This window comes from Vigna unguiculata, chromosome 10, assembly GCF_004118075.2.
Source record: "Vigna unguiculata cultivar IT97K-499-35 chromosome 10, ASM411807v1, whole genome shotgun sequence".
Classification (NCBI taxonomy): domain Eukaryota; kingdom Viridiplantae; phylum Streptophyta; class Magnoliopsida; order Fabales; family Fabaceae; genus Vigna; species Vigna unguiculata.
Genome location: NC_040288.1, coordinates 35,529,280 through 35,545,732, shown reverse-complemented (window position 1 = coordinate 35,545,732; position 16,453 = coordinate 35,529,280). Strand labels below are relative to the sequence as shown.

General features: G+C 30.7%; 3 protein-coding genes across 3 annotated transcripts; 1 reads left to right on the top strand and 2 right to left on the bottom strand.

Moving 5' to 3' along the window:
• Positions 1–796: 796 nt before the first annotated feature.
• LOC114165619 (replication factor A protein 1-like) lies at positions 797–2,835 on the bottom strand (the record flags this gene model as incomplete). The annotated part of the gene is made up of 9 exons (XM_028050200.1): positions 2,671–2,835; positions 2,311–2,578; positions 2,116–2,212; positions 1,912–2,033; positions 1,740–1,824; positions 1,520–1,652; positions 1,285–1,439; positions 1,073–1,193; positions 797–976 (listed from the first exon to the last, which is right to left on the bottom strand). Coding segments are annotated over exons 1-9 (1,326 nt in total), but the record flags the coding sequence as incomplete, so codon positions are not given.
• A 4,131-nt stretch (positions 2,836–6,966) lies between these two features.
• On the bottom strand, positions 6,967–7,853 carry LOC114165618. The gene is made up of 3 exons (XM_028050199.1): positions 7,809–7,853; positions 7,338–7,703; positions 6,967–7,258 (listed from the first exon to the last, which is right to left on the bottom strand). The coding sequence occupies exons 1-3, from the start codon at positions 7,851–7,853 to the stop codon at positions 7,007–7,009; spliced, it is 663 nt and encodes a 220-aa protein (XP_027906000.1). The 3' UTR covers positions 6,967–7,006.
• A 5,736-nt stretch (positions 7,854–13,589) lies between these two features.
• LOC114167538 lies at positions 13,590–16,439 on the top strand. The gene is made up of 2 exons (XM_028052641.1): positions 13,590–14,168; positions 15,733–16,439. Exons 1-2 carry the CDS (start codon positions 13,807–13,809, stop codon positions 16,133–16,135), a joined length of 765 nt encoding a protein of 254 aa, XP_027908442.1. The 5' UTR covers positions 13,590–13,806; the 3' UTR covers positions 16,136–16,439.
• The last annotated feature ends 14 nt before the right edge of the window (positions 16,440–16,453 follow it).

Here is a 16,453-nt window from a genome sequence, read left to right as displayed (position 1 = left end):
AAAAGTTATTTTTTATTATAAGAAATAATTGATAAATAATTGATGGTAAAACATAATATCACTTTTAAAACGTTTTGATGTAGCTGGCAGTCAAGTTTGTTGACAATAATTGAAAAATGTCAACAATATTTTACAAACCAGCGGATGGAAGAAATAAAATTATACAATTTGTAACAAATAAAACCATAATAAAAGCATAATATAGTTATAATCAAATTAAACATCAAAGTTATAGTTTAAAGGAAATTGAAGACATAACCATGCGTACACATATTACAATCCCAAATTGTCAGACATAAAAGAAATTGTCTTCAAATATTAAAACTAAAATCATCTATTGTTTGACTATTTTTTCCTTCTTAATATTTCTTTTTAGCAGCTTCAGTGGAACAATGTCTTCTTCGATGGATTCAAGTGATAAGGTCTTCTTTGCAGATTCTCTCTTAAGTGAAGTGTTACCATGCTCATTCGTAGCAGTATCTTTGATTAAGTCAGCAGATTGGGATGCACAGTCAATTGTTTCTTTGGTAAATCTGACTAATAAATCCTATAGTACAGTTTAAAAACAAATAGAATTAATAAAATCATACGTCATTAACAAAAAATGAAATTTATTAAATTTGTATACCTCGGCAATATCAACAGTAGACTCATTGACTACACGCTGTTTTTCTCTGCTAAACTCACCATTGCCAGCATAAACATCCTTTAAGAAGGTTAAGAAAAATAAATGATTAAGAAGTTAAATATATGTAAATTGTAAAATGTAAACTGTATATTTAAAGTTATATATTACCACAGATTTCAACGAAGAATCATTGAACTTCTCAATTATATCATCATCAAGACATATTTTCTTCACTCTGAAAGATTGTTCAAGTTTGAAAGTTTGATCGTTCCTACTTTCAACTTTAAACAGCAGACTTTTATTAACTAATTCTTCAAACTCCTTAGGAAAATTCCCACAACCATTCATCTACGATAACAAAGTAATTTAAAATCATATTCAGAGAGATATATCGCACTGTCCTTATTACTGTATATATATAAGTTGATATATTCAAGAGTATACCTTATCATGAGACTCTAACATATCAGCACAGGTTTTTTTGAAAAGGGTGGTTGCATCCCTATCAAACAGAACAAATGTGATGGAATCGGATGAGTCAATAACTCGAACCTTAATCCTATATCTGTAAAATATATAAAAGTATTAATTCCCAAAAGTGAAAATTATAATCATATATGTAAATTGGCATTAAGTTTAATAAAGTTAAAGTTAACCTTGGAAAGACTTTTATAACATGCTTGTTACACTTCTCGCAAAAGAACATCTTTGAATCTGGATAAACAACTTTGTTGCAAACACAAGCCGTATACCACCAGTCATCCTCATCCAAGATATGGTTAATGGTTCCAAACAATATGAAAGTTGCAACCTTTGAATATATAAAAGATTAATGTAAAAAGGTATTGACAACAACAAACTGACATGAAATAATTTAGAAGTCATTCTAACCTCTTTACAATCTTTAAGACCTTGAATAGTCGTCCTAGGTGTAACAGTTAAAAAGTCTTCTTCCACAGTATTTTTGGAAGTCTGAGACAGCTGCGTTAATCCTTGAGAGGGAGATTCATTGTTCTCAATCATCCTGGGCAATACAAATTAAAGTTAAAAAAATGGATTAACTAAAAAATTAGAAAGTATTGCAATAAATGAATAACAATTTGAACATTACCTTGATTTAAGTTCAGATGCCTCCTTGAAGTTAACATTGTACTTAATCCTAGTGCAGAACTTGCAATTTTGAAGTTGAACCTTATCTAAATTTAAAAACATAGTGCATGTGAAAGTACCATGGTAATACAAATTGTAATATAACAAAAGTAAAAGAAGTCACAGAAGTTTACCTTGAAAAGTTTTGACTTTCGCAAATTCTATACTTATAGCACAATTTTGTACTTCTCCACTTGAAAGAAATACATTCAGTTCATCGACATAAATACCAAACAAAGTACATTCTATTCGAAACCTAAACATTGAATAAATGTTATGTCAAATCATTATTTAAACAAAAATAAAAAGGTATGTAGTATATCATAGAAATAAAATACCCATCAGCTTCTATTGCAATGACATTTAATTTTGTTGTCTTTCCATCAACTTGCAATTCTCTTTCAGTACCCACTCCGACCAGTAATCCCAATACATCTAAAGAAAAAATAATAGAAGTCATAACATAAAATGACGAAATAATTGTTCATAACTAAAATATATGAATGGTAGAAAAACAAAAAATATTAAGTTACCAACTAAATAATCAGTATCGAATCTAGTGGTTGTCAATAATGACAAAGGTGTGTATTGTGGTTTCACATCAGGAACCAAGTTACCATCAAGCAAACTAACTTTGGTACCAAACTGGAAATTAATCTTATAAGGGTGGTGCGTAGTTCTGTAAATTCCAGAATTTGGAGCAACACTGAAATTTTGTATGGCATAAACATCACCTTCAGAAATTTTAGTCTGGAATTTGTAAATTAGAGTACGTCTGATGGAAGCATGTATTTTAGAACCCTGAAATACATCAATATAATAAAGATAAAGATGTTTAACATACAGATATTTTGTTGATAACAATGATGGTAAATAATTAGACGAATAATAACCTCTTTGTCTTGAATAACCAACTCCATGGAAAAAGGACACCTCTGTTTAGTGAAATCTGGAACGAACCATGAACGTATCACCCTAACAATGATATTCCAGTTCTCCTTTTCTGGAGTAACTTGGCTTACATTTTGAGTTTGCTTTTGAAGTTCAGAGAGAGACATGTTGATCTCAACACAAAGATATTCAACAAATGGAAGTAAAAAAGTAAGTACTACATTGGTTACATATTTAAACTCACATAAAAAAGATAATAATGAATTATAAAATATTTTAGTAAGGAAATTAAAAAAAATAATAAAAGATTCAAAGCAGCTATAGAGTAATATATATCTGTTTGGTCAAGGATAGTAAGAAAAAGATAACATGGATTTGGCAAATTTTGAAAAAGTAAAGGTTCATACGTGATTGGATTGTAAAATTTGAAATGGTTAAAGAAACCAAGAGGTACAAAAGCATTAAGTAATCTGCAAACATGGAGTAATAGACATGACATGTTAATAGAAAAAAAAAATTGACCTAGGTTTACAGAAATCATACTATCATTTTCTTGTGAAAACTGCGAAAAACAGCTATTGATGTCAGAAACCAGTAATGTGTTGCAATGGTTTTTTTGACAGGTTTCATATAAAAGGAAAATAAAGGAAAAAAAGCTTTCTGATGAAGATGAACCATTAAAAGCTTACTTTGAAATGAAAACATTACCTCTTGGCGTGATGTATTGAGCAGTGAACCATTAATTGAATCACTAATATGGAAACAATGAAGATCTGCAAAAAAGTATGGCTGCATAAAGAAATAATTTTAAGAAAAAAGCAATGTACGAAGATGTTTTTTCAGAATTTGTTAACAAATGAACAAAATGTACAACTGTACAAAAGAACATATGAACTGCTACGCTTCATGTCGAACTATATTTGTTATCAAAAAGGACATACCTTTGGTGGAATATGGTTTGTATGAATCCAGACTTGGCAGAGAAAAGAGAACAGTTATTTGGATGAATAATAATTAAATAAAGTTTAGAAAAAGAGAACAAAACAATGTTATACACAATATACAATAGTGCTAGAAACTTGCTGGAGAAGACAAAACGGTTGGATAAATTAAAATAATAATATATAAATAACAAATATTCAAAAAAACTAAATTCGTATAAAGAATTAATAAAGTTATAAATATCAGAGATTGGTACGGAATACAAAGATGTGGAAAGAATTAAGAAATTTCTCGAGCAGTGCAAAAGTTATATCAATCTACTTTTTTAAAATCATATTATTTTTTAGTTATAATATTTAAAAATGAGATGTATCTGAAATAAACCATGGTCATATGTTGTCAAATGTAAAATTTAATTGAAAAAGCTTTAATGAATGATATGACATTTGGGGTTCTGACATGAATTTAATGACAAAGATATTCGAGATTATATCAGATTTGTAGATATGGAAGAAGATATGTAGCAGTTAAAATTATATCAGATTTAAACAGTTGTATTTACCAATATATATATATATATATATATATGTAATGTAAAAAAAGTCTATAATAATTGCTACAAAATATTACATTGGCCATACAAAAAAAGTAATACGTTAAAATAATATTGTTCAGGGATGATTTCAGAGGCCATGATAATAGTCAAATATATTAAGAAGCACATTGACATGGCTGCTTGGTTCTTCACCGTCAACCTCAAGAAGTAATATATCTCCTTCCTGTAGTCCATGTAGTTCACAAAAGTTTTTCCATCCACTGCCAATCTTCACCGATCTTGCTCTAATTAACAATTTGCATTGAACCTTTGCTTTTGGACCATAAAGCACAATTTCTGAGAAATTACTATTGCGAAAATACTTACATAGGTCTGAATTCAAATCCTGCGGAGACCAAAAAAATATTATTACAAAACAAAATTATATATAAATTAAAACGAAGATTAGAAACAAACAAAATTAATGGTAAACAGATTACAAAAAAAAAGGTAAGAAAGATCACCAGAGAGCTTGATTTCCAGTTGTATTTAGAAAGGCGAAACTCAAAGTGAATTAATTTTGACGTTGTGAGTGGAAGATTTGATCGAACATGACTTTGAAATTTTTGCAAAGTAGTTTCTGAACACTGATCATAAAGGTGTATTTCAAAAACAGAATTTCCAGTATGCCTTAAGTAACATACTCTGGGTGGTTTTATATCATAGAATTTTCTTATATCACACCACCCATGAGTAATCCTCGGATTATAAATATCCATGTTGAAGGTAACATGGTGCATATTACCATTGTTATCAGAAATTGTCCAAACTGGACCCAATTCACGGCCTAATGTAATGACAAACTTACGGTTCACGTCACCAAAATCCTTCAGAAAAAAGAGTTCATGAAAAATATATTATTTAAATTCAACAGAGAATAATAATGATGAATAATTTATAAGTGATGAATTAAAAAAAAACCTGTTCTTCGATGAACATAGTGAAGAATCCACCCTTCCACTTAGTTGCAAGTATGGATTGATCACCCAATATGCACTGTTTCGTCGTCATCTAAGAAGATGGTATAAAATATTTAAAAAAACATTGAAAAACAGAAAACATCATCATCTGAGAAGTGTAGCTCATAAAAAGGTAAAACTTTAACATGGTTATGATGAAAAACAGAAAATCACGAAACAAATTTTTTGATGTGGACTGTCAAGAGAAGTGTAGTTCATAAAAAAGTTAAAAGTTTAACATGAATACGTTAAAAAAATTTGTAGAAGTGGTTGATGATCAAAAAGAGAATATGACAAATAAAGAAAATGATGATGATGATGGAACAAAGAAAATGATGAAACATTGAAGATGATGAAACATCAAAGTTGCTGAAACAGAAAAGATGATGAAACATAAAAGACGATCATGTACAACTTGTCGTTCATAAAAATATAAAAGTTAAACATGCATACCTTTGTGTAATGGAAAGCGCTTTGGTATCAGAAAGATTAGCCCAGATGAGTATGAGAAAAAGAAGATAAGTTGTAAATTGTAGAGGAAGGTGCGGTTTTTGACTGTGAAGAGAGGTCTTAGTAATCAAATGTGTTTGTGATATGGAAAAGAAGATGGTGAGGATAGAGCAGTTTAAAAATGTTTGTGCAATAGAAAAGAAAATGGTGATGATGAAACGGAGAAGATGATAAAGAAAAAACATGATGAACAGAAGCCTAGGTAATAAAAGTGTAATAATTATGCATACATACCTTCCGTGTAATGGAGAAGCACTTCTGAAAATCTGATTTAAACAGATGAACACAGATGCGTATACTTGAAAGAAGAGTTCTTTGAATGTGAAGAGATGCACCGATAATCAAAGAGTTTTAGTGTTTATTGCGCAGTGCAATCATGATTTTCGTCTTGAAAAGTGTTTGAATGTGAAGAGATGCAACGATAATCAAAGAGTCTTAGTGTTTATTGCGCAGTGCAATCATGATTTTCGTGTTGAAAAGTGTTTCAATGTGAAGAGATGTAGCTGATTGCGTAGTCCAGTCATGATTTTCGTCTTCAGAAGTGTTTGAAGGTGAAGAGATGTAGCGGTAATCAAAGAGTTTTAGTGTTGATTACATAGAGCAGTCATTATTAGCGTCTTGAAAATTGTTTGAATGTGAAGAGATGTAGCGGTAATCAAAGCGTTTTAGTCTTGATTACATAGACCAGTCATTATTAGCGTCTTGAAAATCGTTTGAATGTGAAGAGATGAAGCGGTAATCAAAACGTTTTAGTGTTGATTACGGTAATGTGGTCAGTGCATTTAATTTGATCTTGAGAAATAAAAAGAAATTTAAAAAAATGAAACGTTTGTTGGCTTCTGATTTATTATTTAATAAATATAACGTGTAGCAGAGGAGATCCAGAGTTTAGTAATCATTATCTCGAGCAGTGCGATATTTAATGGATTTGAAAACTGATTGACAGGTTGATTTGAAGACAATTAAAACCACTTTTTGAAGGCGGTGGAATACAAAAAGCTTTCTAAACAGTCATTTCAAATTTCTATTTCAATTAATATTAAAAAATGGTTAAACAGATTATAATTCATTTATAACTTAAAAGATTCTAATAATAATAATAATTAATCATAGTTCATTTTGTGTTATGGTCATTATTGTTAAGTAAAAATGAAATTAAGAATAAATTAGAATTACTAAAATGAAGACGAACCAAAAATAATACAAAATAATAAAATACATATAATAAAAGAGAACAAAATTTAACTTATATATTGAGATATATAATAACTGAATACAAAGTAAGAGTGCAATATAAAAAGTTCAAACTAAATAAAATAAAAAATTACAACTTTAAAACCAAAAAAGTGGATAAAGAACTTTGATATCTCTGCTTGTTCTTTGACTTTCAACTTCAAAAAATAATTCAGGGTGATCCTGTACAGAGAGTTGATGAAGAGCACAAAAGTCTTTCCAGCCAGATCCTATCTTAACAGACCTACGTCTTATTATCAATTTACACTCGACCTTGCCCCGGGGTCCATGTAAAACAACAGAAGAAAGTCCACTGTTTTGAAAATAAGTAGCAAATTCTTTCTTCAAATACTGAAAAAAGAATGTCAAGAGATATTAATTATTATAAAGCAATGGAAATTTAAAATAATATTAAAAATTCAAAACTAACCAGGTCGCTTGCTTGACAGTAGTATGTGGATAGTTCAACAGTAAAATGGATTAAGTTCGACATAAAGAGAGGACGACGTATGGCAACATTGTTGAGGAACTTGGTCTTGATTCCTGTGTTTGCAGAACGTTTAGAGACGTGGATTACGAAAGATGAATTTCCCACGTATTTGAACACAACCAACTTGTCTGACTGATCTCCATAGAAAGATCTTAGTTGGTTCCAGCCTTGAGTAATCATTGGAGTGTGAATATCCATGTTGTAAGTAACATGGTGAACATTACTTTGGTAATCCACAACAGTCCATTTAGCACCAAGGTCCTTCCAATAGCGTATGATGAAGACTCGGTCGACGTGTCCACAGTCCTTAAAAGATCAATAAGTTAAGAACAAATAAATAAAAGTATTTATTTAACATTGAATAAAAAAATATACCTGGTCTATCAAAAACATAGAAATGAATCCGCCAACCAGATCTGAAGAAAGTATGGATTGTGGTGTGGGCATGGGTTCCATTGAAGCAGAATAGGTTGGTGATGAAGTAAAATTGTAAGAGAAGAAAATGGTTCACAGTAGAGAAATCAAATGTCTGACTTTGAATTGGTAAACACAGGGAATATATATAAAAGAAATAGGAGAAGTCAGACCTGTTGGAAGTATCCGTACAAAGTGAATAGTCTTAAGTGGTAAAAGTAGAGGTTAACAAATACCAATTCAAAAATTAAACGTGAAATAAAAATAAAAATTATGAAACGTCGTAAAAGTATAAGTACAATTTTTTAATGTAATTTTGTAATGTTGCTTTTTTTGAGGATGGTGTATATTTAATATTGGAATATAATAAACTTTAATAATTATAACGTGTGGCAGGTGATGGATCAGTTTATTCATCATTATCTCGTGCAGTGGAAAATTTAATGCTCTTCAATACTGATTGACAGGTTGATTTGGAGATTTATAAAAGCAGTATTTGAAGCGGTCAAGGGTGATTTGAAAAATGTGCAAATGAAAACGTGTGGCAGGTGATGGATCAGTTTATTCATCATTATCTCGAGCAGTGCGAAATTTAATGCTTTTGAATACTGATTGACAGGTTAATTTGGAGATTTATAAAAGCAGTATTTGAAGCGGTCAAGGGTGATTTGAAAAATGTGCAAATGAAAACGAATATTGGGTTAAAATTTGTAGATTTGGTGATAGAATGAATTATTAAAAAAAAACAATAACGAAAAAAAATGAAAAAGTTTAAGAAAGAAAAATAAAGAACATGAAGGGTTTGTATATTTACACTATATTTTGCCAAAATATAGTGTAAGTTGTTAACAATAAATAGATCTGCTGATTAAATGATGAACAAAAAACATGAACGAAAAAAAAAATGAAAAAGACATTTGAAGGTAAAAAAGTAAAGAAGATGAACGGTCTCAAAAGTTAAAAAATACAGATAAGCAACAGTTAGATATACATAAACAGAAGAAAAAGTTAGATCAAAATTTTATTTCAAACCTGATGTTAAATCTGCGGCAGTGAACCATATTAGAAATGTAGCAAACCTAGAAAATACAATGATGCAATAAAATTGTTAGCTATGACAAAATAAAAGAATAATGAGTTGTTCGCTGGAGAAAAGTAGAAATAAAAACGAAATCTGGGTAATAAAAAAAGCATGAAGGTAATCCACAAAGATAGATGAATACGACTTCTGGGTTTAGAAGTCTAAAATAACGATTGAAAAACCTAGATCTCACAAAAAAGAAGAAGAAATGAGTGTTTCGGTTGAGAAAACTATAAAAAAAATCGCTTTGAAGGTAACAATAAAGAGATGTGCTGATTAAATGCTGTATTAAAAAATACCATGAACGAAAAAAAAACTGAAAAAGAGATTTGAAGGTAGAAAAGTAAAGAAGATGAAGGGTCTGAAAAGTGAAAAAATACAGATAAGCAACAGTTAGATATACATAAACAGAAAAAAAAGTTTGATCAAAAGTTTATTTCAAACCTGATGTTAAATCTGCGGCAGTGAACCATATTACAAATGTAGCAAACCTAGAAAATACAATGATGCAATACAATTGTTAGGTATGACAAAATAAAAGAATAATGAGTTGTTCGCTGGAGAAAAGTAGAAATAACCACGAAATCTGGGTAATAAAAGATAGATCTCACAAAAAAGAAGAAGAAATGAGTGTTTGGGTTGAGAAAACTCTAAAAAAAATCGACTTCTCCGTTTAAACCTGTAGAAAAAGGGATGAAGAAGTTAAATCTGACAAAATATAAGCAGAAAATTAGTTGTTCACTTAACAAAACTGAAAACAAAAAATACTTCTCCGTTTAAACCTGTAAAAAAAGTGATGAAGAACTTAGATCTGACAAAATATAAGCAGAAAATGAGTTGTTCGCTTAAGAAAACTCAAAAAAAAAAATATTTCTCCGTTTAAACCTGTAAAAAAAGGGATGAAGAAGTTACATCTGACAAAATATAAGCCCAAAATGAGTTGTTGGCTGAAAACTCAAAACAAATTATATTTCTCCGTATAAACCTGTAAAAAAAGTGATGAAGAAGTTAGATCTCACAATATATAAGCAGAAAATGAGTTGTGGGCTAAGAAAACTTAAAACAAAAAATATTTCTCCGTTTAAACCTGTAAAAAAAGTGATGAAGAAGTTAGATCTGACAAAATATACGCAGAAAATGAGTTGTTGGCTAAAGAACACTTAAAAAACAAAAATTCTCCGTTTAAACCTGTAAAAACCACAGGAAGAGCTGGAAAGAGGAAGATGAAGAGTTGTTGAATGTGGTGAGAAAACCAGAGAAAAGAGGAAGGTTGAGAAGAAGATGAAGAGTGTGGACTGCGAAAGAGAGCAGAAGAAAAGAGAGACAGAGAGAGAAAGAGAGAGAGAAACGTTTTGACTGCGAAAGAGAGGAGAAGAAAAGAGAGACAGAGAGAGAAAGAGAGAGAGAAACGTTTTGAATGCTGATAATAAATGCATTTTGAATTTTTTTTAAAACGCTGAAAATCGTAGTTGATTGACACGTTAGCTTTTTTTCCTTTTGTAGAATGAAAATTTTGAAATGAAGTGGGTCAGATATATTAATTTATAGAGAAACTTGCCATTTGTTAGTTTAGAATTGTATATAGTATTATATATATATATATATATATATATTATTTTTTATTGATAAAAGTAATTTTAATGTAATTTTATTTGAATTAAAGTAATGCACGTAATGTTAATTTAAATTAGATTATATTATATTTGTATTCATTCTTGGGATTAAAACTTAAAATTAATTAAAGTCGTGTTTAAAAATTTAAAGTTGTGATGTATGTATACAACTTCTTCAAATAAAATAATTATGCAAACACAACTTCTTTATACTCATAAAATTTTAAAATTTATATGTAAAATTGTATTACTATAAATTATGGTTTTAAAATTTTATTCTACCAACAACCTTAATTATGAGTTAAATTAGTGATATTAATGTTAGTAAGATATGTTAACGAATGTTTTTCCTCATGTATTTTGCCTACTACACATAATGGAATTATTCAGGAAGCCTTCAAATTAATGGTAGGTGTTGTAAAAGTTTGTCAAAAACACCATCAACATCCTTAATTAAGAGTGAAAATTATGACATCTTATGACTTTTACACCCTAATTATAAGTGTTATTAACATTATAAAAATATCATAACCAATATTTTCTAAAATATTTTTTTCCACTTAACGCGATAGAATAACTTTGGAAGCCATCAAAATAAAGTTTGTTATTGTAAAAGTTTGTCAAAAACACCATCAACGTCCTTAATTAAGAGTGAAAATTATAACATGACTTTGACTTTCACACCTTAATTCTGCATAATTCATAAATATGGTGTTATCTACTATAAACGTAAGATAACAATGTATAATTGAAATCCAAAATAAACCTTTTTAATTGGTCGACACTTGTTAGTTTTAATGTTTTTTATGTCATTTTCCTCTTCCTACTTTGATCCTTCTCAGTTGTTTTTGAATCCATTTCCTTGCCTATGTGCTCTTGTCACCATTCTGTAATGAAAAGTAACACAACCTTCATAAATCTCTCGTATTTAGGATTATGAACAACTTTTGCTTATTTTCTCATAACCATCTCAAATCTTCCTTCTCCCTTTACCCTTCTTCTTATTCTCTACAACCATCTGAAACTTAAAAGCTTGAAGAACATGAATTCAGGCTCCATATTATGTAGTGAAATGCTACGGTAATGTCTTTCTATTTTACCAACCACTTGAAACAGTTGATTTGTTATTCTACAGTATGATTTACTCTATAGAAAATATTTTAATTTTATGGACTATTGGAAATCAACACATTGTATTACTTTCTCAAGTGGTTATGGTGTAAGAGTTTTACTATCTTTTGCACCATTGGAAATCAACACATGATAACAACTCTTATTGATTTGGGAGCTAGTATTAATTTGATGTTACTTAGGATTGATGGACTTGATGTCAAGACAACAAGGATGATGTTGCAGTTAGCAGAGTGATCCATTAAATACCCTTATGGAGTTTTCGAAGATGTACTTGTAAAGGTGGACAAATTCACTTTTCCAATGGTTTTGTCATTCTTGATATAGAGGAAGATACTAATATTCCTCTCATCCTTGGACGATCATTTATGAAAACAACTAAAGTTGTCATCGATGTTTATGGGGAAAGATGAAAGTAGGAAGGTCAAGATGGAAAGGTGACATTCAATGTGTTTGAAGTTGAGAAAATTGCTCAGGATTTCTCTTCACGTTTAACAATAAGAAGAAAGAGACATCAGTGTGAGCAATGATCAACAAGGTACATTAAGTTAATATAATCACTCAACTAAATGAGAAGGGTGATAGAAAGGATCATCGTGGTACTATAAATGAAGACAATAAATTTAGACCAAGCAAACTCGTGAAGTTTTATGATCCCAAGTGGAAGATTATTCCCGAAAAATGGAGATTTAAATGGTCAAACATATGAGTTGTTAAAGAGGTCAAAATTGATAGGGGTGGAAATTGAAGATCCTTATTATAAAAGGATGAAATTGGTGATCGGTAAAACGTTGAAACTTTATAGGTGTGATGAAGGGAAGAAGCACACCAGAATAACTAATCACGAACAATGAATTACAAATGTCAAGCTAAAAAACGTTAAACAGACGCTTGCTGGGAGATAACCCAATATTTTATTTTCTAAGCTTTTTATTTTCCAGTGAAAAAAAGTCACTATTTCACAACTTGCTTGGCTATTATGTTCGCCTAACAAATTAATGGCCATGTTGGTCTACTTGCTAGGCCACTAAACTCACCTAGCGAAATTTTACTTATGTTTTAGCATTTGAAAATTTGATTTTTCTCTTGTGGGGTGCCGGGAATTAAGGCAACTTGCTTAGCAAGAGGTATCACTCGCTCAACAATTCATTAACCTTTTCTTTCTTTGTTTGTGTTGTTAATCTACATGTACTCGTTCACCTTTTTTATTAACATTCTAATATTTTGTGATGACAATGTACCAAAGGATGAAGATCAAAATTAATATATTAGTGGAGCTATTAATCATGAGTGCTTCAAAATGTGTTCTTTATCATTAATATTATTTGTATTATGTTTTGTAGTATTTTAATTTGTATTTAAACTCGCTTAATTATTAAATTTCATCTGAACTAATTCTAGTCACAATCTACATGAAGTAAATATTTGAATGATCAACGTGTTAAAAATATGCTTGAACACATATTTCTTATGTCATAATTGTGCATAAATGTTTTCTACCAAAATTGGTTGAAAGGCAAGGATGAATTACTATTCACATTCAACAAAATTTCTCAAATTATTATTAATGGAAAGCTTTAAATTATAGACGTAAAAAACACAGGAATTAAATTAGGATCGCGTAAAAAATTAGAAAAATATAATACATATAAAATTAACAATATTTAATCCAAAATTAACTCATGGGTTGTCTTTTTTTTTAAGATATATTTTTAATCTAAAAATTATTAGGAAAAAAGTTGAAAAAGAAAACAAAAAGATAAGGAATATGCCGTGGATTAAAGTCAAGGTCCCCAAAAACCAATGATCATAAATATTTTCTCCCTAATTATTGTGATATTTCATTGTCATCACTCCTCATTTCTTTTTCTTCGTTTTGTTTTTCTCTTCATCTTTATCCTTTTTATATAGTTTTCTTTCTCCAAAACTTGTGTTATATGGAAAAAAAAAAGAAAACAGAAAATCCAGCCAATCGCTACTTTTTTCCCTTTAATAACTCAATAACACAAATTATCCACATCATATTCTCCTTTTCTCTCCGTGATTTTTCCATGCACAGATTTTCCCGGAAAATGAAATTTTCTCTTTAGATTTTCCCGAAGAATGAAATTTTCTCTTTAGATTTCCCGAATTCGAAGTTCCGCGGGACAAAAAAAAATCTAAAATTTTCATGGCCCTTCTAATCCACTCCCCGGAAATATCTGTTGCTCTCCAAATTGCCCCAAACCCTAACCCTAGGCTGAGCAAAGTCCACAGCTTCAAACCCCACACAAAGACCACAAGGATTGGGTCAGCGCGCGGAGTGAGAATTTCTTGCAAAGTGAAAGATTGTCCAGTTCTGGATTTGGGTTTGGATGAAAACGTGAATTCATACGGTCAATTTTCGGCTCCTGTGAAGCCAGAGTCGAAGCAGAGCAAAGAGGAAGAAGAAGAGAAGCAGAATTACCATGTTAATGTGGGATATGCTATTCGAACTTTGAGGGAGGATTTCCCTGATCTCTTCTACAGGGAACTTAGCTTTGACATCTACAGGTTCGGGTTTTGTTGCCTTTGTTTTTGGGTTTTCCATGATGGTTGTTGAGTATAGATGAGCATAGAAGGACAGTGTGTAAAATTAGTGATGCTTTTTGTGATGGTTTTTGTAGAAGGTTCATATACATACTAGTTGAAATTTACTTTAGAGTTATAAATTAATTAGAATGCACTAACTTTATATGAATCATAAAATTATGGACTTCTTATATAATAGCTTAAAGAATATTATCCATCTAATCACATATTGACATAAAGTTTGTTGGTTTTTGTATTTTTTTTTTTTTTGAAAGTCATTCTTTGGATGATCTATGATTTGCTTATAGGGTAACTATTTGTATAAAAATTAACCTCTCACTTTAAAAGTCATATTTAGGGTGACTTCTATTTGGTTAATATTATAATTTTTTTTACAGAACTTTCTTTAGTTTATGTGGTTTGACTTTATGAAGTCAGAGCACATTGTCTTTATAAAGTTTAAGTTTTATGACACTTCTAAATTGTCCTGTGATGTTCATCATTAACGTAAGATTGGATGATTAAGATTTACTGCCCTCATTTATCTCAATAAGTTGGTGCTCTTTCACGGTATGCCTTAGACTTCTCTATCTTAGTCTTTAAGGTCAGATATCGTAGAGGCTTGGGGGACTGATTGCGTGCTTTTATCATGATAACTTATTTATTAGTAAACCTAAAGGAGGTACTGAAGTGGGTGTAAAGGACAGAAGATTGGGCCAATGAAGCATGTTATGATTTTGGTATTTTTGAACTTCAGATAACTACAATTTCTCTAACAATAAAATGTAGTGATACATGCCCTTTAATTATTGTTGTACTTCTGCTCTTGATCATAAAAAATGAATGCTGCTAAAGTGTCTTATTTTTGGTATATTTAGCTTGGTGTTTGGTTAAGTATGTTGGAGTTGTAATCGGTTATACTACCAACTACAAATGACTTATGTCACTTTATGTTATTGCAAAGGTAGTTGCACTTGTTTAAACAACTCTCAATTGAAGTCCTTAGCTTTATTAAAGTAATCAAGAAGAACAGTAAGGACACATAATCTTTTATTGAATTAATAAGCTAGAGAGAAACTTCCATTGTGATCCCCTTTTTTCTACTTTACATTGTACAAGGGTTGACTACTTCATACGATACATCAGTAGAATTATGAGGGGGTTATTCTCAATTTCTCATCCATGAATAGTACCTATTATACGTGTTCAATATTTTTGCATAGACATTTGAACACAAACAGAATCAGTAAGTTGTTGTAACTTGCTTGGTGTCCTTTCATAGCATTCTATATTTGGAAGGTTGAAGTAGAGGTAAAAGGTTCTTCTCGAGGCTCTTTGTCTTTGTTTTGGCCACTTTTTTTTTCCTAACAATCCTTGAACATGTTAAGCCTTAAACCTCTTTCCACACCTCCTGCATTTTATATGAAATCAAGTGTGCTTTTTCAGTAATGTGAATTTCAGAGGGTCCTGTATGAGAAATCCACACAAATTTATTATTTGTTCTGTTATGCTAAATATGCAGACTAAAATGTCCCCTTTTTTTCAGGGATGATATTGTGTTTAAGGATCCAATGAACACGTTCATTGGTATTGAGAATTACAAATCCATATTCTGGGCACTACGATTCCATGGCAAGATATTTTTCAAAGCTTTGTGGGTTGACATAAGTAGTGTATGGCAGCCTGTGGAGAACGTCATCATGGTTCGCTGGACTGTTCATGGGATCCCACGAGTTCTATGGGAAAGCCGTGGTAGGTTTGATGGAACTTCTGAGTATAAACTTGACAAGCAGGGCAAGATTTTCGAACACAGGGTTGACAACATTGCTACCAATTCACCTCATCGGTTCAAAGTGTTGAGTGTAGCAGAGTTAATTCAATCTATTGGCTGCCCCTCAACAGCAAGACCTACCTATTTTGAAACTTCTTCACATCCCGAGAGAACGTAATGTTGCTCAGGTTCTTCAAAAAGTTTTGATGTAAATTGTGTATATTATGTGGTAAACAAAACATGGAGTTAGATATTATTATCTTGCTTGTCACATAAAGCTGTGAGAAAAAGGTCCTTTGCCATTGATTTGGTCTCATGGTGCTCGATACTGGTGATAACAGTTATAGGGTCATTGTTATCTATTGTAACAAGTTGAGTTTCAAAATCCCTGTATATAATGCATTTGCTACTTATGTCTAATGGCTTACTTCATCTGTAGATCCACATAAGCAATTTATGTACTGATGCTGTATTCATATTCATTTTCATCCTTGTT